The sequence below is a fragment of the Rhineura floridana genome, chromosome 1 (assembly GCF_030035675.1).
Source record: "Rhineura floridana isolate rRhiFlo1 chromosome 1, rRhiFlo1.hap2, whole genome shotgun sequence".
In the NCBI taxonomy this organism is placed as follows: domain Eukaryota; kingdom Metazoa; phylum Chordata; class Lepidosauria; order Squamata; family Rhineuridae; genus Rhineura; species Rhineura floridana.
Window position 1 is genome coordinate 217,736,693 of NC_084480.1, and position 19,859 is coordinate 217,756,551.

The window sequence follows — 19,859 nt, forward strand, 5'->3', positions numbered from 1 at the left end:
AATTGGTTGTTACAACAAATTAAACCAGAACTGTCACTAGAAGCTAAAATGATGAAACTGAGGTTATCCTACTTTGGACACATTATGAGAAGACATGATTCACTAGAAAAGACAATAATGCTGGGAAAAACAGAAGGGTATAGAAAAAGAGTAAGGCCAAACAAGAGATGGATTGATTCCATAAAGGAAGCCACAGACCTGAACTTACAAGATCTGAACAGGGTGGTTCACGACAGATGCTCTTGGAGGTCACTGATTCATAGGGTCGCCATAAGTCGTAACCGACTTGAAGGCACATAACAACAATGCAGAATGGTATTAAACAAAAGTGCATCTGTATAAAGGTGTATAGCATTAACATTCTACTTTGGTAGACTTGTGGTAGCACTGTAATTTTTTTTAATGGAAGTAAGTCTCTTTATTTAGCCTGCATTTACCTTGGGTGCAAACCCATTTGAAAATCAACGGGACTTTTTAAAGAAAGATATGTAGGGTTGGGCTGTAGTCTTTTTGTCACTTTTACATTATTATGCATTCGCAAAATAACCCTGTTTCAGGAAGCAATTGTCTAACCATATTGTTCCCATGTCAGTACATGGCCTGGAGTTAACAAAATAATGTGTCCGGGCAGCAGATATGAACAACGTTAAGCAGTTCTTCTGAACGGTTAACTTTCTTCCATCCAATATCACAACAATATGCTTGCCTAAGTGACTGAATATGACACCATGTCCCCTACTTCCAACTATGCACATAGGTTTGGATCTTAAGGTAATTCCACAGAAGGAAAAAAAACCCATCTCCTCTTCCCTCCTGCAGCCCCCTGAAAAGCTTTTCTGGAAGGTCAGGGAGGGTCTTCTGAAGAGTATGGGATGGAATAAGGAGGCTGCTGGAGGAGAGGGTAATCACCCAAAATTGGGCTGAGGAGAGACTGGGTAACTTTTCTTCCACTTAGTTTCCATAAATTAAAATTAATTTATTGAGGATCCAAGCCTTTAGATTATAAGCAACCAATAATAGTTCCGGTTCGCTGCCAATAAGCTCAGCATTAAAACAAAAACACTTCTACTCTCTAAGGGCAACTGTGCTGTTTACACTGCAAGTCTTTGAGCAGAATTTGTCTGTTAACTTGTTCTCAAGCTATATGCTTTATTCTTTAGGAAAACAGCTACCATTAATTCTGCAGTGCGTTAGCAAGGATACATCAAACATTTATTTGGAGTAACAGCTGACACACTGTTTTAATCTCATAGCAACATTGCAATCACTTTCCACGAAATACGTATCTACCCACAGACAAGGATTTTTGGACGATGTCCCAGAATATATTAGAAAGCTCCTTGAAATCATAGTTGTGGTTCCATAGCTTAAAATCTTTCCCCAAATCTTTCCACTTCTCCATGATTGATCAGAGAACAAAAACATTATTTTCTGTTTTTAGAGATGGAAAAAAGAGCATGTAGGTGACCCCAAGAAGTTACAGCATTAGGAAAAAAATAATTGAACTTCAGATAGTTTAGGAGTTGCCATTATTACAAGATGTACCGCTAAACTCCAGGAGTTGTAGCTAAGGGTGGGGCAGAAATATGGTTTGATTTGTATTTTAATGCAAACCTTCCCATTCACACTTCCTGAAGTAATACACAAACTGAAATATAGCTATCCCTTGAGATTCACACTTCTCTGAAGTGCAGTTCTCCAACTGAAAAATGTGTACAAAAAAGATCTGTACAAAAAAAGGGGGAAAGTGTGTAAAAATGCATATATTAATGAAAGTAACATACAAAAATGCATTATATTAGAAGAAATTACTTCCAAAAATGTGTACATTAGACAAAATACATACAAAATGTTTTTAGAAGATATGTGCACTACAATGCTGGCAAACGTTCATGAGGTTTTTTTAAAAAAACACCAGACTGATCCAGAAACATGGAGAAATGAATTTAAGATTGGGAAAATGAGAAATAGAGAGAAATCTAAACTGATTGACTCATCCATCCCTAACTTATAAGCAATTGTTTAGTTGTGCTATGATTAGCAAGATTATGATCTGGATACCTGAAATATTCCTTTTTCCCCACATGTACCTGTTCATAACCTTGATATCTTCTTTAGATCTTCTTCTTGCTCTGGCTGCCTTTGGCAAGTGAAACAAGGTGAATGGTTACCAGTGAGATGGCCTTTTAAGTGGTGGCACCCCAGCAGCAGAATGCCCTCCACAATTGAGGCTGACCTGGCACCTCCCAGCTCTTTAATGGTGCTTTTAAATGTTCTGAGCAACTGCTTATGTTTAGTTGCCTTTTTTCCCTTTCTTTTGCTTGAAAAAAATATGCTGCAAACTATTATTTTATGATATTGTATATTTAATTGCATTTTATCATTTTCTTTGTGAGCTACCCAGAGAACTATGTTATTAGGTAATGTACTATATAAATATTGTAAATAAAAACAGTATGATCGCCACTTACTTCTAGACACTCACCCATGCTCCTGTTCAACAGGCATACTACATTATACCAACTCCTGAACACAAAACTAACAACATTCTAGAGATGAAGTTCAACCCATGAACTCAGTGCTACTCATAGTCCCATCTGAAAATGGAAGAAGTGCCAGTTTTTTTCTTGCTGACCTAGTTCTGGGAAGAACTCCTGGGAGTCTTTCCTCCTCCAATTTGTCTCCTACAGCCAAGATTATATTGGTCCACATTTGCCTGGGGGATCCACATTCACATGTACACACAGCCTCACAACCTGAAGACGTTTTTCTCTCTAGAACGCACTTTGAAATGCGATTGGCTTGATGGCAACATTCGCATGCGGATTGAGAAAATGTCTGCCCAGCAGCAGCCAACTCCTTTTCCATAGCAGGGCAACCTCTTTTCCTGCAGTTTGGTGGTCAGTAATGTGTAATATAGATCCAGACATCTACCCTTTCCCCTTGAAACCTGTCAACTCAAAGGAAAAAAGAACAGCAGAAGCTATGACAGTAGGATTTGCCAGCTGACAAGCAGAATATTGTGTTCCTCTACCGCAGGGGATCCTACACTGTGGTCTATGGTCCACAAGCTTCATTCAGGTGGTCTACAGCATGTCCTCATTAAATATTTGTATTGATTTTTAATTGCATTTTATGGCTTCTTCTGTTTCTTATAGTGTTTTTAATTGTATTACAATTTGAATTCAATACAATTTGACATCCTCCGGAGGCCAACAAGTTCCCCTTCATATTATGCAATTAAAATAAGCTTGGAAACTAAATGCAGAATGGATAAATGTATAGTAGTAACCACTAGATGTCACCACTACTATATATCATTTTCGAGCTGGTTCTTCTTCCCAATATAAGTGAAACAAGGCTTAGAGTAACTTTGGCATGTTAAAGGAAACATTTTCAAAAGATAGCTTTTTAAAAAGGATCTGACAAATTCATGGAGGTTAGGTGGTAATTTGACAGCAGAGAGTCAGTGAGGTGTAATGATTAGAGTGTTAGATTATGACCTGGGAGATCATGGGTCAAATCCTCACTCAGCCATGAAGGTCACTGGGTGACCTTGGGCCAGTCACTGTCTTTCATCCTCATCTACCTCACAGGGTTGTTGTGAGGATGCAATGGAGGGGGGAAGAGCCATGTACACTACTTTGAACTCTTTGAAGGAAGGTGGTATATAAATCTCAATAATAATACATATGTATAAAATAGCTAGGACTCCTAAATGGACTTTGTGTGTTCATAGGCGGTAGACTTCTGCTACAAAAAGGAAACACGAAGATGGGGTATCTTCATCATGCCTTGTTTGTGGACTTCCCACCAACGGAAACAAAAGTGGTGCAAGGGCTGAGCTTTTTGATTCATTCAGCAAGGATATTCTGATTCACCATGAATCTAGCACATTAGCAGCGAAGGTATTTATGGATATGTTCATGTCTTGTCCCTTCAGAATGTCAGGGGCCAAAATTAAAAAAAAATCCTTCTCCCTTTTTTTAAGGTAAACATTATCAGAGGCAGTGAAACTGTTCTTGAAAGTTACAGCAATGTTGACAGTGGTGAAAGTCTACATTAATCCTACATTTTAGGGCCAAACTAGAAATCAGACAGAACAGTCATGATTAGGATTTCCCACAGGCTTCTTTTTTTTTTTTAAGTACCAGCTGCAAGGAGAGTGGGAGGTTTCAGATCAGATCAGGGCCATGGCACTGGGGGGAAGAGAGAGTTTAAATTTTAAAACCATCCCCAACATACCATTTTCCTGATCAAAAATTACACACATACGAAAGCTATTTGTAGGGCAAAAAGCAAAATGGGTGTGTGTGGCATGGGGGGGAGTGTTATCACCCTCAGTCAGTGTTATGGTACATCTGATTTGCTCTCCCTACAGCTATTCACACACGTGTGCACACATGGATATCCTAATCATGGATCTTATTTATTTTTTATTTATTAGATTTATATCCCGCCCTTTGTTCTAGTAGGAGCCCAGGGCAGCAAACAAAAGCACTAAACACACTTTTAACACGTCATAAAAACAGACTTTAAAATATATTAAAACTAAACAATTAAAAACATATTAAAACAAAACATCTTTAAAAACATTTTTTAAAAAGAAGCTTTAAAAACATTAAAAAGCAATTCCAACACAGATGGATCTTCTGCATTACATCTACTTAATTTCTGACCCACTTTAAAGACTGAAGGGCACTTGCAGGAAAAAGACATTTCTTAAAATCAGTAAACAATCAAGGCCATCTATTTTGATATGGCCCAATAAATTCATCTAGTTTCTATAGTGCTCCACACCCTGTACATAACAGAAAAACATACTAAAACAGGTTAGTGTGCAAAATTCAAAAAGAGCAGTGAAATTGTGCAAGAGATATTATACTTTCATTAACAAATAAAAAACAAGGTCATGGAATCTGGGCTCATAATTCTGTTTTGCTTCTATTCCTTATAGATATATAATTTTAAAAGGCAAATCAGATGAACAATAACAAAAGAAGACAACTGAAATCATGTGCCTTTTCTCCAAGCTACTCTTTTGCAGGTTTAAAGCAAACCAGCAGTTGTCACAGACTGCAACTCCAGCTTTTACATTTTTCTATTAAAAATGTCTGTGTGCATATACATCCATATCTGTGTATGAATATCTGTATGTATTTACACATACATGCACATGCACCCTTCTCCTCATGGTAGAACATTTACTTTTCAAACAGAAAGTTCCAGGTTTAAGCCCTGGTGCAGCTGAGAAAATCTTCTTTGTAACCCTGGAAAGTTACTACCTATAGACAGTATTGAACTAGATGGACCAACAGTCTGACGCTGTAGAAGGCAGCTTCCTATAATCCTGTATCTGCCAAACAGGACTAAACCTCATTCATTTGATGAAGGGGACTCTAGTCCACAAAAGCTTAACAAATTTGTTAGTCTTTAAGGTGCCACAAGACACTTGGTAGTTCTTGCTGCAATAGGCTAACTCAACCATTCCTCTGGATTTTGTATTTAAAAGATTGTGCCAACATAGTATCCAAGACATGAAATATAGAGGCAAGGATTATAGAATGGTAAATAGTACTTGTATGGTGCATCTTGACAATTACTTAGAAAGCCAGGAGAATGCGGAATCTGTGGACTCCAACTCACATCAGCTTCAATGCCCAATGGTCAGGGACAATGGGAGTTGCAGTCCAACACAATCTGGAGGGCCGCAGGTTCCCCATCCTTGCTGTATGTGGGACTGAATCCCTTTGAAGACTGGTTGGAAATTAGCTGGTTTATTTTGAACCACCTGCAGACTATCTACAGGGCCTAGAGAAATTGAACATACACCTGTTCAAAGAGCTAGACTGGCTCCTGGCCTATTTCTGAGCATAATTCAATTTGCTGTTATAAAGCCATAAACAGCTTAGAACTCTAGTATATCAAGGACTGTCTTCTGCAATTAAGATTTGCTTCAGTGACTCTTATTTAAGTTGTCCAACCATTAGTGTGGTGGTGACCTGGTTCTGGGTTTTGGTTTCCCTCAGAGAGGTTTGTCTGGCACCAAATCTGCTACCTTTTTGGTGCCAGGTGAAAACTCCCCCCCCCTTTTCCAGGCCTTTTACATCTGTTTCAATGTTTTACTGATTATACTATTTCTCTCACTTAGATGCCTTTTTGGTTATTTTTTAAATATATTGTGAACCACCCTGACCATTGTTTTTATAATGGAAGAACAGGGTGTAACAAATAAAACATGCTTACTGATTTTTTAAAAATATTTATTTTTAAAAGCTTTCAAAAGATTTGTGCTTGGAATCCTGGGATTACAGAACAGGGTAAAAATGTTCAAAATAAATACATAATATGACCCAGAAGCAGCAAGTAGCAGCAGGTAGTAATGAAGCAGTAATGGACAGCAGCAACATATGTTCCCAAAGCATTTCACATGAAGGTGGCCACGTTTTAACAGGGTCACATAACCTAACTCTTGACATGGATCTTTTGATTTTGAACAGTCTAGCTCATTAAAATAACAGCTAATTAGTTTTTTCCCTTTTCTACAAGAAATTGGAAAAATTGATTTTTTAAAATCTTTGAATATCTACAAAATTTTAATACTTTTCCCATTCTAAATGTGAAAGTATCAAAGCAAACCACCTCTGAAATGCATAGTCAAACAGGACTACCCCCCTCCTGATGGATAGATGCAATATGACATCCACTTGCATAAGAGGATTATCAATGCTCCTAGGCAGCAGGCAGGTGGCAACACCCATGTCATTATTTTTAAAGTCAGGAAGTATATTATGAGCAGGTCGAGTCAAGTGCTTAACACAAAGTCTCCCTGAGTTATTTCCATATGCCTGAGTAGTTTACTTTCACACTGCAAGTGCTATCATGAAAAAATGAATACAGGAAACGTCTGACAAGTTTGGCATATCAACAAAAACATCATGGAGTTCTGGGCTGGGGGCGTGCAAAATCAACCACATTCATTGCTGAGCACAGAATACAAGCAAAACATGAAGAGATTTCTGGTAAAGCATGTAATTCTTTTTCAGACCTTGACTAGTCCAACATTTCTCACGTCAGACAGTCTATACCTAATTTTACGTCTACATGGGGAATCGCATTCACTCTGCTCCACAATCTTCCCTTTCCTGATGACTATTTCCAGTCAGCATGCACTTTGACTTTTCTAGTTTAATGGTTCCCGGTCATTTTACTTAAGAGGACCCAGCCATGAAGTTTCCTTTTGCAAAGATACACTATTTGTGTGTGACTGCTGCTCCCACCCATTGAACACGAGTTCCTTTTGGTGTATTCAGGAGACCCATTGATGAAATTCCTGCAATCTATCATTGGGAATTATAGACATCCACTATAAGCTATATGTCATGTTTAACCATTCTATGTGGGGGGAGGAAAACATTTTAAAGCTTAGGACACCAGTCTGCCAGCGCCAACAATTATTCCCCTCCCTCCTTCATCTCAGAAGTACTGGCTAATTAAAATAAACTTTAAGAAATGAAATACACATGCAAAAATTTAAATAGAGAGACTCCTTTAAAATATTCTGTTTTACTTACAAAAATTTTGTTTGCCCTCCAAGCATGTAAACATTAGCCAGTAAAGGGCCTTAATGTGAAATTGTCAATGTCCTTTCTGTCCTTTAAATGAAGCCACTGCAGTGATGTATTGTTCGTACCCATTTTTTCCAGCATCTCACAGAAGAGTATCAACAATTCCTTTATGAGGTATTATTTTGGTTTCTTGCTTATGTCAGAGTTGAGCTTGCTTTGAACTGGAGGCTGCTGCCTTTTGATGTGTTTTTGAGATTGAACTGGCAGGATCAGCAACACAAGTACACATAAAATGTGCATATGAAAGTACAGTGACCTGTAAGAGACAAAGAAAGAAGTAGCAAAGAGTATAAAACAAATGAAAGCCAGCTTACAACAACCTGTAATAAGTAGTTAATGTATCTTACTGCAATCCAAAATATTAGGCTTTAGATCTTATTGGGCTACTGAAACAAAATCCTTTGAAAAGGGGAGTGGACCTTTGTGCCCCTTAAAGCAATAACTTGGTGTTTCTAGATCTATCTATGTGAGTGCGATCTAGCTGCGACATCCGTCACTCTACTGGTGACCAGGGTTGATTTGGCTGATCTGGCTGGCTAGGTGGGTGTCCCCTTCTTCCCTCACTGCTCCATGTGTGTCCCTCTCGAAGCTTCGCGCTCTGTGGAAGATGACCATCCCAGATAGAAGGAGTGTACCGTTCTTTGGTCAAGGGTATACGATAGCTGTGCTCCCGTGCTAGAGCCTCCAAACAAGCTCAAGATCTATCTGCCAGGCATAACCTTGTACGTTTGAGCCCTGAGCAGGACTTTACTGAGTTGAGATTTCAATTTTGAATTTTCATTCAGCCCACATCTTAGTAACACAGAAATATGTGGTACTTCTCTCAAGAAGTTGTTGTGCACTTTTTCATCTCCCCAACATGCTGCCCATCACTATGCACCATCATTTTGAGAGAAGGAATGGATATAAAAATATGGACTGCATAAAATTGCTGAGTGCACTTTCCAACTTGGAACTTCCAACATTCCTTTCAAACTTCCGAATGGAAGGTCCAAGTTTGCCTGCCTTACTTGCAGCTTATCCCTTTAAAAACACACGGAACACAGGACCAGGAAAGGATGGGCTCCTCCTGCTATGTGTTTTATTAAAGTGGCAAGTGGACACTTTAATAAGACACACACATGCATCCTTGACGGATAATGTGGCACATGTGTGTTAGTATTTGGGTATCAGTACCCAAGTACAAAATGTGTGAGAAGGCCTCTTATTGAGACACCAAGTATTGCAACTGTGCCTAAGCATGCAACAAAATGTTCAAACATCCTGAAGTAGGTACAATACTCCAATTGGTATACAGACCTCAGTTTTTATGCTAGAAAAAGAAAAAAGGGGAGCAGGAAACTTCCTTAGAAGATTACAAAGACATGAGTTAATCTAAGTACAGGCATTAGACGCAGTGGCAGTGTACCCAGAGGAACACATACATTTTATCTGCACAATAATTGTTCTTTTGTAAATTGTAGCTGTGCCACTTATCCCTCCTAACTGTCTTTGGGAGTTTGGGGCACCGTGAGTGGTTAGTTCCCTGTGCGACATGCAGATGTCATAGGGGAAGGATGCATTAAATCTTAAACAAGCTGCCTAAGATGACACAGCTTGAATACATACCTGCTTGATGTCCCTTCAAACTGTAAAGGAACATCACCCAATTTTGATCACAGGATGGCATATATAAAAAGACTACGACCTGATGTTAATCCAAGATTAAAAAGAGCTATAACATGAGGTGACTTACTTGTATAATTTAATTGTAGGCTCAACAGCTAGCAGAACAAATGGTGCAACAGTATAGCAGACAGACAGCTGAGTTACCAACCAGGTAGCAATGTCATAGCCCATTTTGAGAGGCTTTGGTGAGATGAAGAAATGTCTACAATTGTTCCTTACCTTGAAACGACAAACATTTTTTAAAAGCAATCTTCGCATAACTGTGCCTCTTCTATTTACTTGCTACTTAATTATGCTGTGGTTTGGCATACTGACTGGGAATATTTAGTTTCTCCTTTCCTCTATCTCTCTCTTTTTTAAGGCATCTCAGCAAGAGACTGACAATAGCAGCTGAACAGAATTGGAAGACCTAACTTAGGCTGTAATCCTAGACATGCTTACCTGTGGGAAAGCCCCTCTGAACACAATGGAGATTACATCCAGGTAGACACACATAGGATTGCACTATAAAGTACTATCAACACAAAGATTCAGTAAAAAAACATATCAAAGGGCCAAAAGCAACACAATAATTATCATACAAAGGATTTTTTGAAAAGAAGTAACAAAGTATTATCCACATAAATTGTTTGAAGACAATCCCATGGTGTGGATCTCTCAGGAACCCAAAGTACTACTCATAGGGTTACCTATTAACAAGCTGCAAACATTTTCTTAAAAAATTATTTCACGTGTATGCATTATTAGGATGCAATATGTAATAGCAGAACCATGCCTAAGAAGAGGACAACCACAAAATCTCATTTCTGCACCCCTGATAATCCAACCTCTGGATCAAGAAATCCCAAATTCTACAGCCAAAGCAAACTGCTAAGCTAACCTAAGTGTCCAATGTATAGATATTTTTATTGTTTCAAATTTGTGTTTTCAAAGAACTTAAGAGTATTTTGTCATGGACTAGGATGGTAGAGGACAAGGCAGGTGAAATTGGGCAACAGTCACATGGGAGACAAGAGCATGAGGGAAGGAACCATTCTGGCTACCACAATCCTGCTACTGAATGATCAGGAACTGCAATCAAATTCTCCTTTAGTTTTCGATCTTTTAGCAGTCTTCAATTTTTTATTTGTAGGAAGCAAATATTTGCATCATAAACAAGGAATACTCTAGCCTTTGGGGGTTATTTTCCCTTCAAGCAATTTCAATCATGTGAGGGGGAGAGCAGGGACACACTCACTGGCCCTGCACCCTGATTGGTCCTGTCATGTAGCGTGTGTGTAGGGGGAGACACTGAAGTAGAGTTTCTGTATGCACATAGGCTCCCTACATGCATAAAAGATCAGTGTACACAGCTCAGAAACGAGGGATTTCAGACAAAGGTAGGTTGGTACACTTGAAAGAAAACTCTGCACATCAGTAGGATTTATGTTCACAACCATGTTCCAATTACTTTAACAGAACTGTGACTAATTATACTTGACATTGTACCCACTAAAAAAAATGGAAAGATACATACTGCTCTGGCTGCTAGTGTCATAAAGATCCCAGTGATAAATGTAAAATAATATCCAGGATAAACGCCATGCCAAAGAGCTGACAGAAGAAATGTTAAAGCGGTAGGGTACCGAGGAGCTCTATCATAGCACACACTGAGAAGAAAAACAAAATCAGAATAGGATGTACAAACATACAGATTACATCTCAATATATTTGAAACTGACTTCATTAATAAACCATAAGGCAAACTTTTCAAAAGCATACTTACTTGACAATCAGCAGAATTATTTGTGTGGTAAGCTGCTCTTAGAAGTATTTAGGACAAAAATGGCTCACCCAGTATGGTGAAACTACAACCCCAGCTTCCTGGCAGAACAGTCACTGCCTTGGAGAGGGTATGTGAGGTGGTGGATAGGTCATCATGGTGTGCGTGTACCTAAGGAGTGAACCCCATGCTTATGTCAGTGCAGCTGCAATGCTTCGATATCCCTGCCACTTTCCCCTCCCAGCCAGGAAGCTACTGTTGAAGTTCCACCCCACTGGGGGAGCCACTTCTGATTAAACGCTAGACATTATTCAGCTAGTGTACCAGATTTTCAAATTCCTTATAGTTTGGGCCACTTTCCTTGCTTTAATTCACTGGAGTATTCCAATAAGATCCTCATTAATACCCAAGATCATATAAACTCTTCAGCTCTTAAATATTTTTTCAGAGAAGAAAAAAGGTATTTATGAGCTGTTCCTGGATTTTTGGCATGTACGGGTTTGTTTTCTTAAGCATAATCACACACACTTCTTGGTTACATTTTTAAAAATGTGAGTCATGATGAGTGTGACTTTCAAAAATGCTGCTACTATTTACACTTGTGAGAAGACATGAAATGAATCTTATCCCTGAAAGCCATTTATTCCTCTTATTAGCATTCATTTTATACCAAATACATTTGCCAGTATAAAAACAAATTTGAATTTGCTTTTTTTTAAAGGGTAGAACAATTTTCCATGGAAAATAATTTCAATGAGTACCTGTAGGAATGTGAGACTGGAACTAATCACTTTTCAAGTTAACTAAATCATCCTTTTTTTAATAATTTTTTTTATTCAAATTTTCCAAAAACAAACAAAACAAAGTCAAAAAGACATAACAATACATCAACAAAAAAATGAAAATAAAATAGTTGACTTCCGATTTGTCGCAGATCAGCTATAAGTATATAATATACATCAAACCTGTCCCTTAATGTATACATACAGAGTCCCTTTTCTCCATAGGCTGTCTTAATTAATCGTCAAATCCCAGTATCATCATTTTATTTTGATCTTTCAACAAAAAGTCTAAGAGAGGTTTCCATTCCTTAAGAAATGTATCTGTCGATTTTTCTCTAAGTAAACATGTCAATTTATCCATTTCTACTAAGTCCATTAATTTCAATAACCATTCTTCCATTGTTGGTGTTGATTCCATTTTCCACTTTTGTGCATATAATAATCTTGCTGCCGTAATCATATATAATATTATTCTTCCATATTTCTTTTCTATTTGTTTATCCATAAAACCCAATAAGAAAAATTCTGGTTTTGACCGAATATTTATCTTTAGAATTTTTTGCATCTTCCTACCTATCTGTGCCCAAAATAATTTCGCCTTTTTACATGACCACCACATATGATAAAAAGATCCTTCTTGTTGTTTACATTTCCAACAAACATTAGAGACATTACTATACATTTTTGACAGCTTTTCTGGAGTCATGTACCAACGGTACATCATTTTATAAAAATTTTCTTTAACTAAATCATCCTAAGTCTCTCTTGTGCAGTGAGAAACGAAAAAATAAAGGCTTTGTTGGAAAATATATATATAAAAGTTTAACCCATCACAGAAAGCAGTGGTGACAGTAGCCAAAAATGCTATCAAAGCATTGATTTTAACATTCTTTATACAGAAATTCATAACTTGCTTATCAGATCTGTAGAGACCCAAAGATTTTACAATATAAAAAGTACAACTTAAAAATTTAAATTCAAATTGCAAGCCACCACATAAGCAACCAATCAAAATAGCCAGCAAAATCAAGGGCCTGTCCTCATAAGAAGATCTTAACCACCTTTCAATCATGGCAAGTGAGCAGGCCTGCCAGGACTCCTTGGATAAGCAATTCCATATACAGGGTGCCACTAGTGAGAAGGACCTGTTTACTGGGTACTCCTTGGTCAGACAGGAAGCTGCAACAAAGGATATACAGTTTACCTACCTTCACCATTCTAACATTACTGGAGTTCCAGAAAAGCATATAGGGCAAGATCCAATGTAGCGCAAGTGGGTGTCCCCTTGCGCAACAGGACTTCTCCTTCATCTTCCCCCTGCAGCCCCCTACCATCCTCCCAAAATTTGCTCTGAGGATTGGGGGACCTTCTTGAGCAGATTATGAGGGGGGGGCTGCAGGGCAGAGGAGAGAACCAGAAGCCCCACTGCACAAGTAAATGAACATTGTTAGATGTCACCTATAACTCTTATTATCACCAACTGAAAGACTTTGTGTTAGGTAGGCTTCAGTGACAAATACTAAAGCACTGTTAAATGTACGACTCTGAATAGATAGGGTGGATTATCAAAACAATCTAAAAGCACCCAAAGTATTTTACTCTTACCGTTTAAGCCAGGCAGTGGTTTGGATATTCCAGTTTTCTATGTACATTTTAAAACTTGTTGCCATCTAGAAAAAAGCAAAGTCTCATATATTGTTAGCTTTCATTCACATAAAAAATGTCAGTATGATTCCTGCAGGTTATAATGCTATGTGATAGCAATAGCTTTACTTGTCCTTCTTTCAATGCCCCAGAACTTTGGAGGCTGTAATTTAGCTTAAGCAGTAACACACAGTAGAAATTTGGAACTCATTCTAAAAGATAAAAGCATAACCTTTTTATACTAGCAAAAGCCAATAATGTAGATTCAGAGCATTCCATTTAATCTATTATTTATTTTACAGCACAATCCTAACCATGCCTATTCAGAAGTAAATCCTATTCCATCGATTTTTTGTATTTTCACAATCTCAATTTTAATTTTTAAAAAATCCTTATGGAGACATGTGTGTATAATCTGGACATGAAGGGGCAGATTTCTAGTTTTCACAACAGAAATAAAGAAATGTGCGTAATAACATGCCCTTATTGAAAGTCTCATAAATTTGAGCTCTAATTCTTCAAGATACAGTGCCTTGCAAAAGTAATCAGACCCCTGACCAATGCTTTATTACTAAATTACAAATGGTACATCGTAATTTTGTCCTGTGTGATATTTTATTTTGAAACACAAACTCAAAATCAATTATTGTAAGGTGACATTGGTTTTATGTTGGAAACTGTTTGTATGAAACATAAAAAACTTAAACATGTTGCTTGCATAAGTATTCAATCCCTGTGTTGTGGAAGCTCCCAGTTTACACAGATGAAAGAAATTGCCCTATCGAGGACACAGTTACCTTACCATTGGCCTCCACCTGTGAATCATTAAAGTTGCTGTCACATTGTCAGGAGAAAACTCCCACTGTTGAAGGATCATTGGTCCAGATGTGGATCTGAAGGAAAATGTAGACCAAAGAGTATTCTAAAGAAGTTAGAGATAATGCAATATAAATCCCTAGATTAGGAAAAAGGTACAAAATAATATCCAAGTGTCTGGGTATCACAAGGAGCACAGTTGGATCTATAATCAGGAAATGGAAGCTGCATCACACCACCCAGGCACTGCCAAGAAAAGGCCGACCCTCAAAACCTAGTGCTCGAACAAGGAGGAGACTTGTGAGAGAAGCCACAGAGAGGCCAACAGTCACTTGGAAGGAGCTACAGAGTTCAGTGTCTGGGAGTAATGGTGCACCAGTTAACCATATCAAGAGCTCTGCATAACACCAGCCTGTATGGTAGGGTGGCAAGAAAGAAGCTGTTACTCAAAAAGTACCATCTGAAAGCACGTCTGGAGTTTGGCAGAAAGCATGAGAGTGCCCCAACTGCGATGCGGGAAAAGGTTTTGTGGTTAGATGAGATCAAGATAAGAGCTTTCTGGCCAAAACTCAATGTGTGGTCAAAGCTCATGCTATGTGTGGCACAAACCTAACACTGCCCACGCCTCAAGACACACCATCCCTACAGTGAAGTATCATGCTCAGTCAAAGTCCTGATCTCAATCCCATTGAGAATCTGTGGCGACCTTTGGAAATTGAGGTCCACAAGCGACATCCAACCAACCTGAACAACCTGGAGCAAATCTGCCAAGAAGAATGAGCCAAAATCCCTCTGACATTGTATGCAAAGCTGGTACATACCTACCGCAAAAGACTTAAAGCTGTTATTGCAGTGAAAGGTGGCTCGGTCAAATATTAATGTGTGAGGGTTGAATACTTATACAAGCAATGTGTTTCAGTTTTTTATGTTTCTTACAAATATTTCCCAACATAAAATCAATGTCACCTTACAATAACTGATTTGGAGTTTCAGTGTTTCAAAATAAAATATCATACAGAATGAAATTACAATGTACCATTTGTAATTCAGTAATATGAGAGCATTGGTCAGGGGTTTGATTACTTTTGCAAAGCACTGTATTAAGCAAAGGATAAGATATGGGCTTTAAAAAATCCTTATTTATGGTTTTATAGTTTAACATAAACCATAGCACATGCACCAAACAATGTTTTTAGTCATCTAAAAAACAAAATAACTTTTGTTTACATGCATATCTGTGTAGCAAGAATATTTTTTCCTTTTGAATAATTATGGTATGAGGCTCACACTTTCTTTATAAAGTTTTATTTTAACTTACCTCAATATTCCTGATATTTAGATTCGACAAAAGGTCCCAGTGGAAATTGCCGCTCTCATCAACACCACTGAATCCATAGCCAGCTGCATTGTTGACTGCATCACCTATAATTGCAAAACACAAAAGCAAGTGTCCTAGGGCTGAACTCCAAAGAGCTACTTTATGCACACTCAAGGGCCTTGATATGACCAGTAGAAACTTCCCCCCACCCAAAGAGACAGCCACACCATCTCAACAACTGCCTTTGAAACTCCCCGTAGTTTTAAAAGAGGCTTCCTATGTGGAATGGAGAACCACCTCCATGCCACATAGTAACCCTTTTAAAAAAAAGAAAGCGAGTTTCAAAGCTTCTGTGGATGTTTGAACTAGTCACGTGGACCTTTCAATCCACATCCTGATATAGAGTGCAATTGCGTTCACTGGAGCAGAAGCTACAATTTCATAAGAGTACTGCATAAATGCCAAGGTCCCGTTAATAAAATGACTACTTCTGTAAGAACATAATGGATTAGTTGAGACAAAATTTGTTGACCAATAAAATCAATGTGAAAAGATAGTGATGAAGTTAGTTCACATTGAAAAAAAAGGACTTAAATTCAGCTAACTTAGTATGGACCCAAACAAATGCCCTTTTATTTAGAAATGCATTCAGTCTTCAGCAGTGGTAGCCAAGCTAAATTTTGAAGTTCAGAGATTAAACTATTTTTCAGAGATTAAACTATTTTCCAATCACTTACTGGAGATTCAATTATAAATCAAATATTATAGAAGTCTGCTATTGCATTTCTGGTTCTGAAGGAGCACCTTCAAAGCTCCGATCACCCACTGATCAAAAGACCAAGCCACTGCACTGGAGCAAGCTTCTTCATTTGGATTCTTAGTTTGGATTCCAACTAAAGTTCAAAGTTAACATCAGGAAAGAATGAACTTATTTTTCCCCCTTTTATGAGCAGAGAATTCAGTAATTGACTCACACAAAAACATGCCTGTCCTACTTCACAAGCAAGAACTGCCTAGTAGCAGCTTTATTTCATCAACAGTCTACTCTGTGTCATTAGATAAAATTTGTTGAGAAAGCGGGGAGAGGGTGGATGTTTTGGTATTCAGTATGAAGAACAATGAGAAACCTCACCCACTGCTGTACAGAAGAGGCCACTGCTTTCCTCCAAAATCACAATGCAAGGCAAAATGTTGTTTACAGCCTTGGCTGTTGCAGATACCCAATTCTACATTTTTATTTCCAATTTAAGTAATTTTTTTCCGATCTCTTAACAACCTCCGTTGCTTATTTAATGTATTTCATTTCTCACACAGGTATGTATGCTTTCCCATTTAGCTGGCTTCACTCAGAGGTTACTGTGACCAGGACATTCAGATCACATAAACACTTCTATAAATGCTGCCTTGCAGGAACATTACAAAAGTGAAAATGTGAACTTAGTTCCTTGGGTTATACTTCTACTATCCACTGTGGGGAAGAATGCAAGTGGGTAGATGCTTGACCCTTATCTTGTTTGAAACATCCTGCTCTGGACATAGTAAGGTGCAAAGCCTGTAGCTCACCTTTCCCTCATGGTTTTACTGAAGGTATCATCCACTTGCAGGGGAACAGCTGCAGCACTGGGTGACTGGAGAAGACCTGCCCTAGGAGTGAGTATCTGAGCATCTGGGTGCTTGCTTGCTCGCTCCTCTGGGTTGCTGTCTTTTGAGACAGCTGAAGTCCCTGGTAAATGCTGAAAGGACTGGGACCCCCTGCCTGACCCCGACTCCAGTCAAGCTTGCAGCCTCTTGCATCAGCTCCTGGCTGGGTCAGGGGGCATAAAAGCCCAGCTGCCCTTGGGGGTCATCCCTTGGGAAGTCCCAAAGGCAATACCCCCTTCTATTTTTTTTTAACCAATGTAGAAGATATTGGTAGTGGGGAGGGCATATGGTGCATGTGTAGTTCCTGCACGGGATGAGGGCCACTGCAGGGAACTGAATGATAGGAGAAAGTTGCCAGATGCCTTCAGAGTGAGAGTCTGCAACTGGCAGAAGGCTGGCCCTCCCTGGATATGAAAAAGGGGGAACAGATATATTGTGTGGGTCTGACTATTCCCAATTCTCTCAGAGTCCTACAGGGATAACATGTTCAGAAAGGTTTTGTTGGTGGGCTCTTGTTATGTCCATATCAGATGTTTAGGAGGAGCCTTAGTAAGGAGGGACATGGGTGATGCCACCCCAATTTCAGTGATCATGGGTAGAAGGAGGTATAGTCATGGGGAGGTGGTGAACTACCATAGAGGATGAGGGCAAAGTTATCTACACCTTGTTCCTTAGCCCCACTCCTCCCATAGTTCCTCGTTGCCAGAAGGTGCAGGTGATGCTAAATGCGGCAGCGCGACTGCTCAATGGGACAGAGTATCGGCAACATGTCACTGCGCTGCTGAAAGAATTGCACTGGCTGCCCATTTGCTATCAGGCCAAGTTCAACATTCGGGCTTTGGTGTACAAAGCCCTATACAGCTTGGGACCAGGATACTTGCAAGATTGTCTTACCCATTGTATACCCAGTCAATCACTGTGTTCTTCAGGAGAGGATCTCCTGCAGATACCATCTTATCAGGAGGTCCATTCCACACAATATAGGAAGCAGACCGTTAGTGTAGTGGCACCTACCCTTTGGAATTCTCTCCCCTTAAATATTAGATAGTGCCTACTGAAGACCTTCCTTTTTCAACAAGCCTTTTAAGTAGATGCCTTATCCCAGTCTGCAATTTTTTTAAAGATGTTTTTAAAGGTTTTTTAAAATGATGTTTTTAAAGATGTTGTAATATTTTTTAAAGTCTGTTTTTATAATGTTTTAGAGTGTTTTTAGTGCTTTTGTTTGCTGTCCTGGCTTCCTACTGGGAGGAAGGGTGGGATATAAATCTAATAAATAAATAAATAATAATGAATAATATGCTCTGCATTAAAACTTTCTGGGCTATATTGCACCCTGCTTCTGGCAAAGCTGTGATTTCGGTTATACAGGTTAAACTGTGGGTGGGAAAAAGAAGCTGTCCTGCCTTGAGAAGGCAGAGTGGACTGGATTACTGTTGATCCTTTCCAACATAGCAATACATGAAATTTTAGAGAACTGCAAAAAGAAGGTACAGCCCAGAGAAAGTAAGCATGTGTGAATAACATTAATTCTATGGATTGTTCACATACATTGGGACATTGGCACATCTGCCCTTCACTGAAGTTTGCTCGGACTGGTCAACAGTTATGGGAGGTGTACACTATGTGGAGACATGGGAAAGGGCCTTCTCTGTGGTAGTGCTCCAGCTATGGAATGCCCTTCCTTCAGAGTTCTATGATTTTATAGTGGTTTATGGTATTGTCATTTTATGGATTGCAACTGGCTCTGAAATATAGGTTCAGATTAGAAATACTACTACCACTGCTACCCTAGCAGTAGATGTAGCAATGTATCACACTTGTTCTGTGAGTTCATTGATATATTTGTGCTATCTAAATGTATACAAAGAAACAATACATTACATCAACCTCAAGTGTGTGTGTACGTATTAAAAAAAGAATAAGTATATCAACCTTACCAAGTGTCCATGCAAAGTAGTATTTTGGCTTTGACGCCTGCATGACAACATATAGGAAGCCAAGTCTTGACAAGAAGGAAGAGTTACTGACAAACTGGTTATTAACAATATATGTCACCGGGAAGCTCTTGGTAAGTGTCAGGAACAAAAGTAGAGACACAAGTGTGATACAAAGTTTGTGCAGCACAGCTCCCTGGAAAATATAATAAAACATTGCTGCAGGAAAACAAAGAGTTTCTCCTACACAAAAGGTTCGTAAGTAATTAGTCAGTGGAAGTATCACCCATTGCCTACACTTGCTATTTTGTAAATAGTAATTGGTAAGCAACACAAAAACAGTAGTTCACACTTAGCCCCAAAACAGTTACAGGAGCCTCTGCTCCCCCCCCTTCTCTCTCACACGCACAGCAATTCTGTGTCTTGGAATTTGGCTTGAGGAAAATCAGACTTTGCCATTCTGACCAAACTGACCCCAAGGGGACGTATAACACAGAGAAGAGTCCATTTGAAGTGTAAGGCCAGATAGCTCATTCCTTCCTGTCCGATTATCCCCAGAACTGGTTGCCTAGGGATTCAAAGCAGTGGTGCTTCTATGCCTCCTCTGTTGGTTTGTGAAAGTTATGAGTTTGGAGAATTAAGACAGAAGAGGGAAACTTTATGGGG

General features: G+C 38.9%; 1 protein-coding gene across 4 annotated transcripts in view; it reads right to left on the reverse strand.

The window, feature by feature from the left end:
• Window positions 1-6,280: 6,280 nt before the first annotated feature.
• The window catches only part of MBOAT1 (membrane bound O-acyltransferase domain containing 1), a 39,434-nt gene continuing 25,855 nt past the window's right edge, over window positions 6,281-19,859 (reverse strand). The window contains exons 8-13 of one of the 4 annotated variants that reach the window (XM_061593183.1): window positions 19,197-19,389; window positions 15,619-15,722; window positions 13,446-13,510; window positions 10,813-10,945; window positions 9,364-9,515; window positions 6,281-7,884 (exon numbers count right to left, since the gene is read on the reverse strand). In XM_061593183.1, the coding sequence (XP_061449167.1) occupies window positions 7,746-7,884; window positions 9,364-9,515; window positions 10,813-10,945; window positions 13,446-13,510; window positions 15,619-15,722; window positions 19,197-19,389 (786 nt within the window). In that variant the 3' untranslated portion in view covers window positions 6,281-7,745. The other 3 variants (XM_061593192.1, XR_009758740.1, XM_061593201.1) reach the window with 3 other exon arrangements.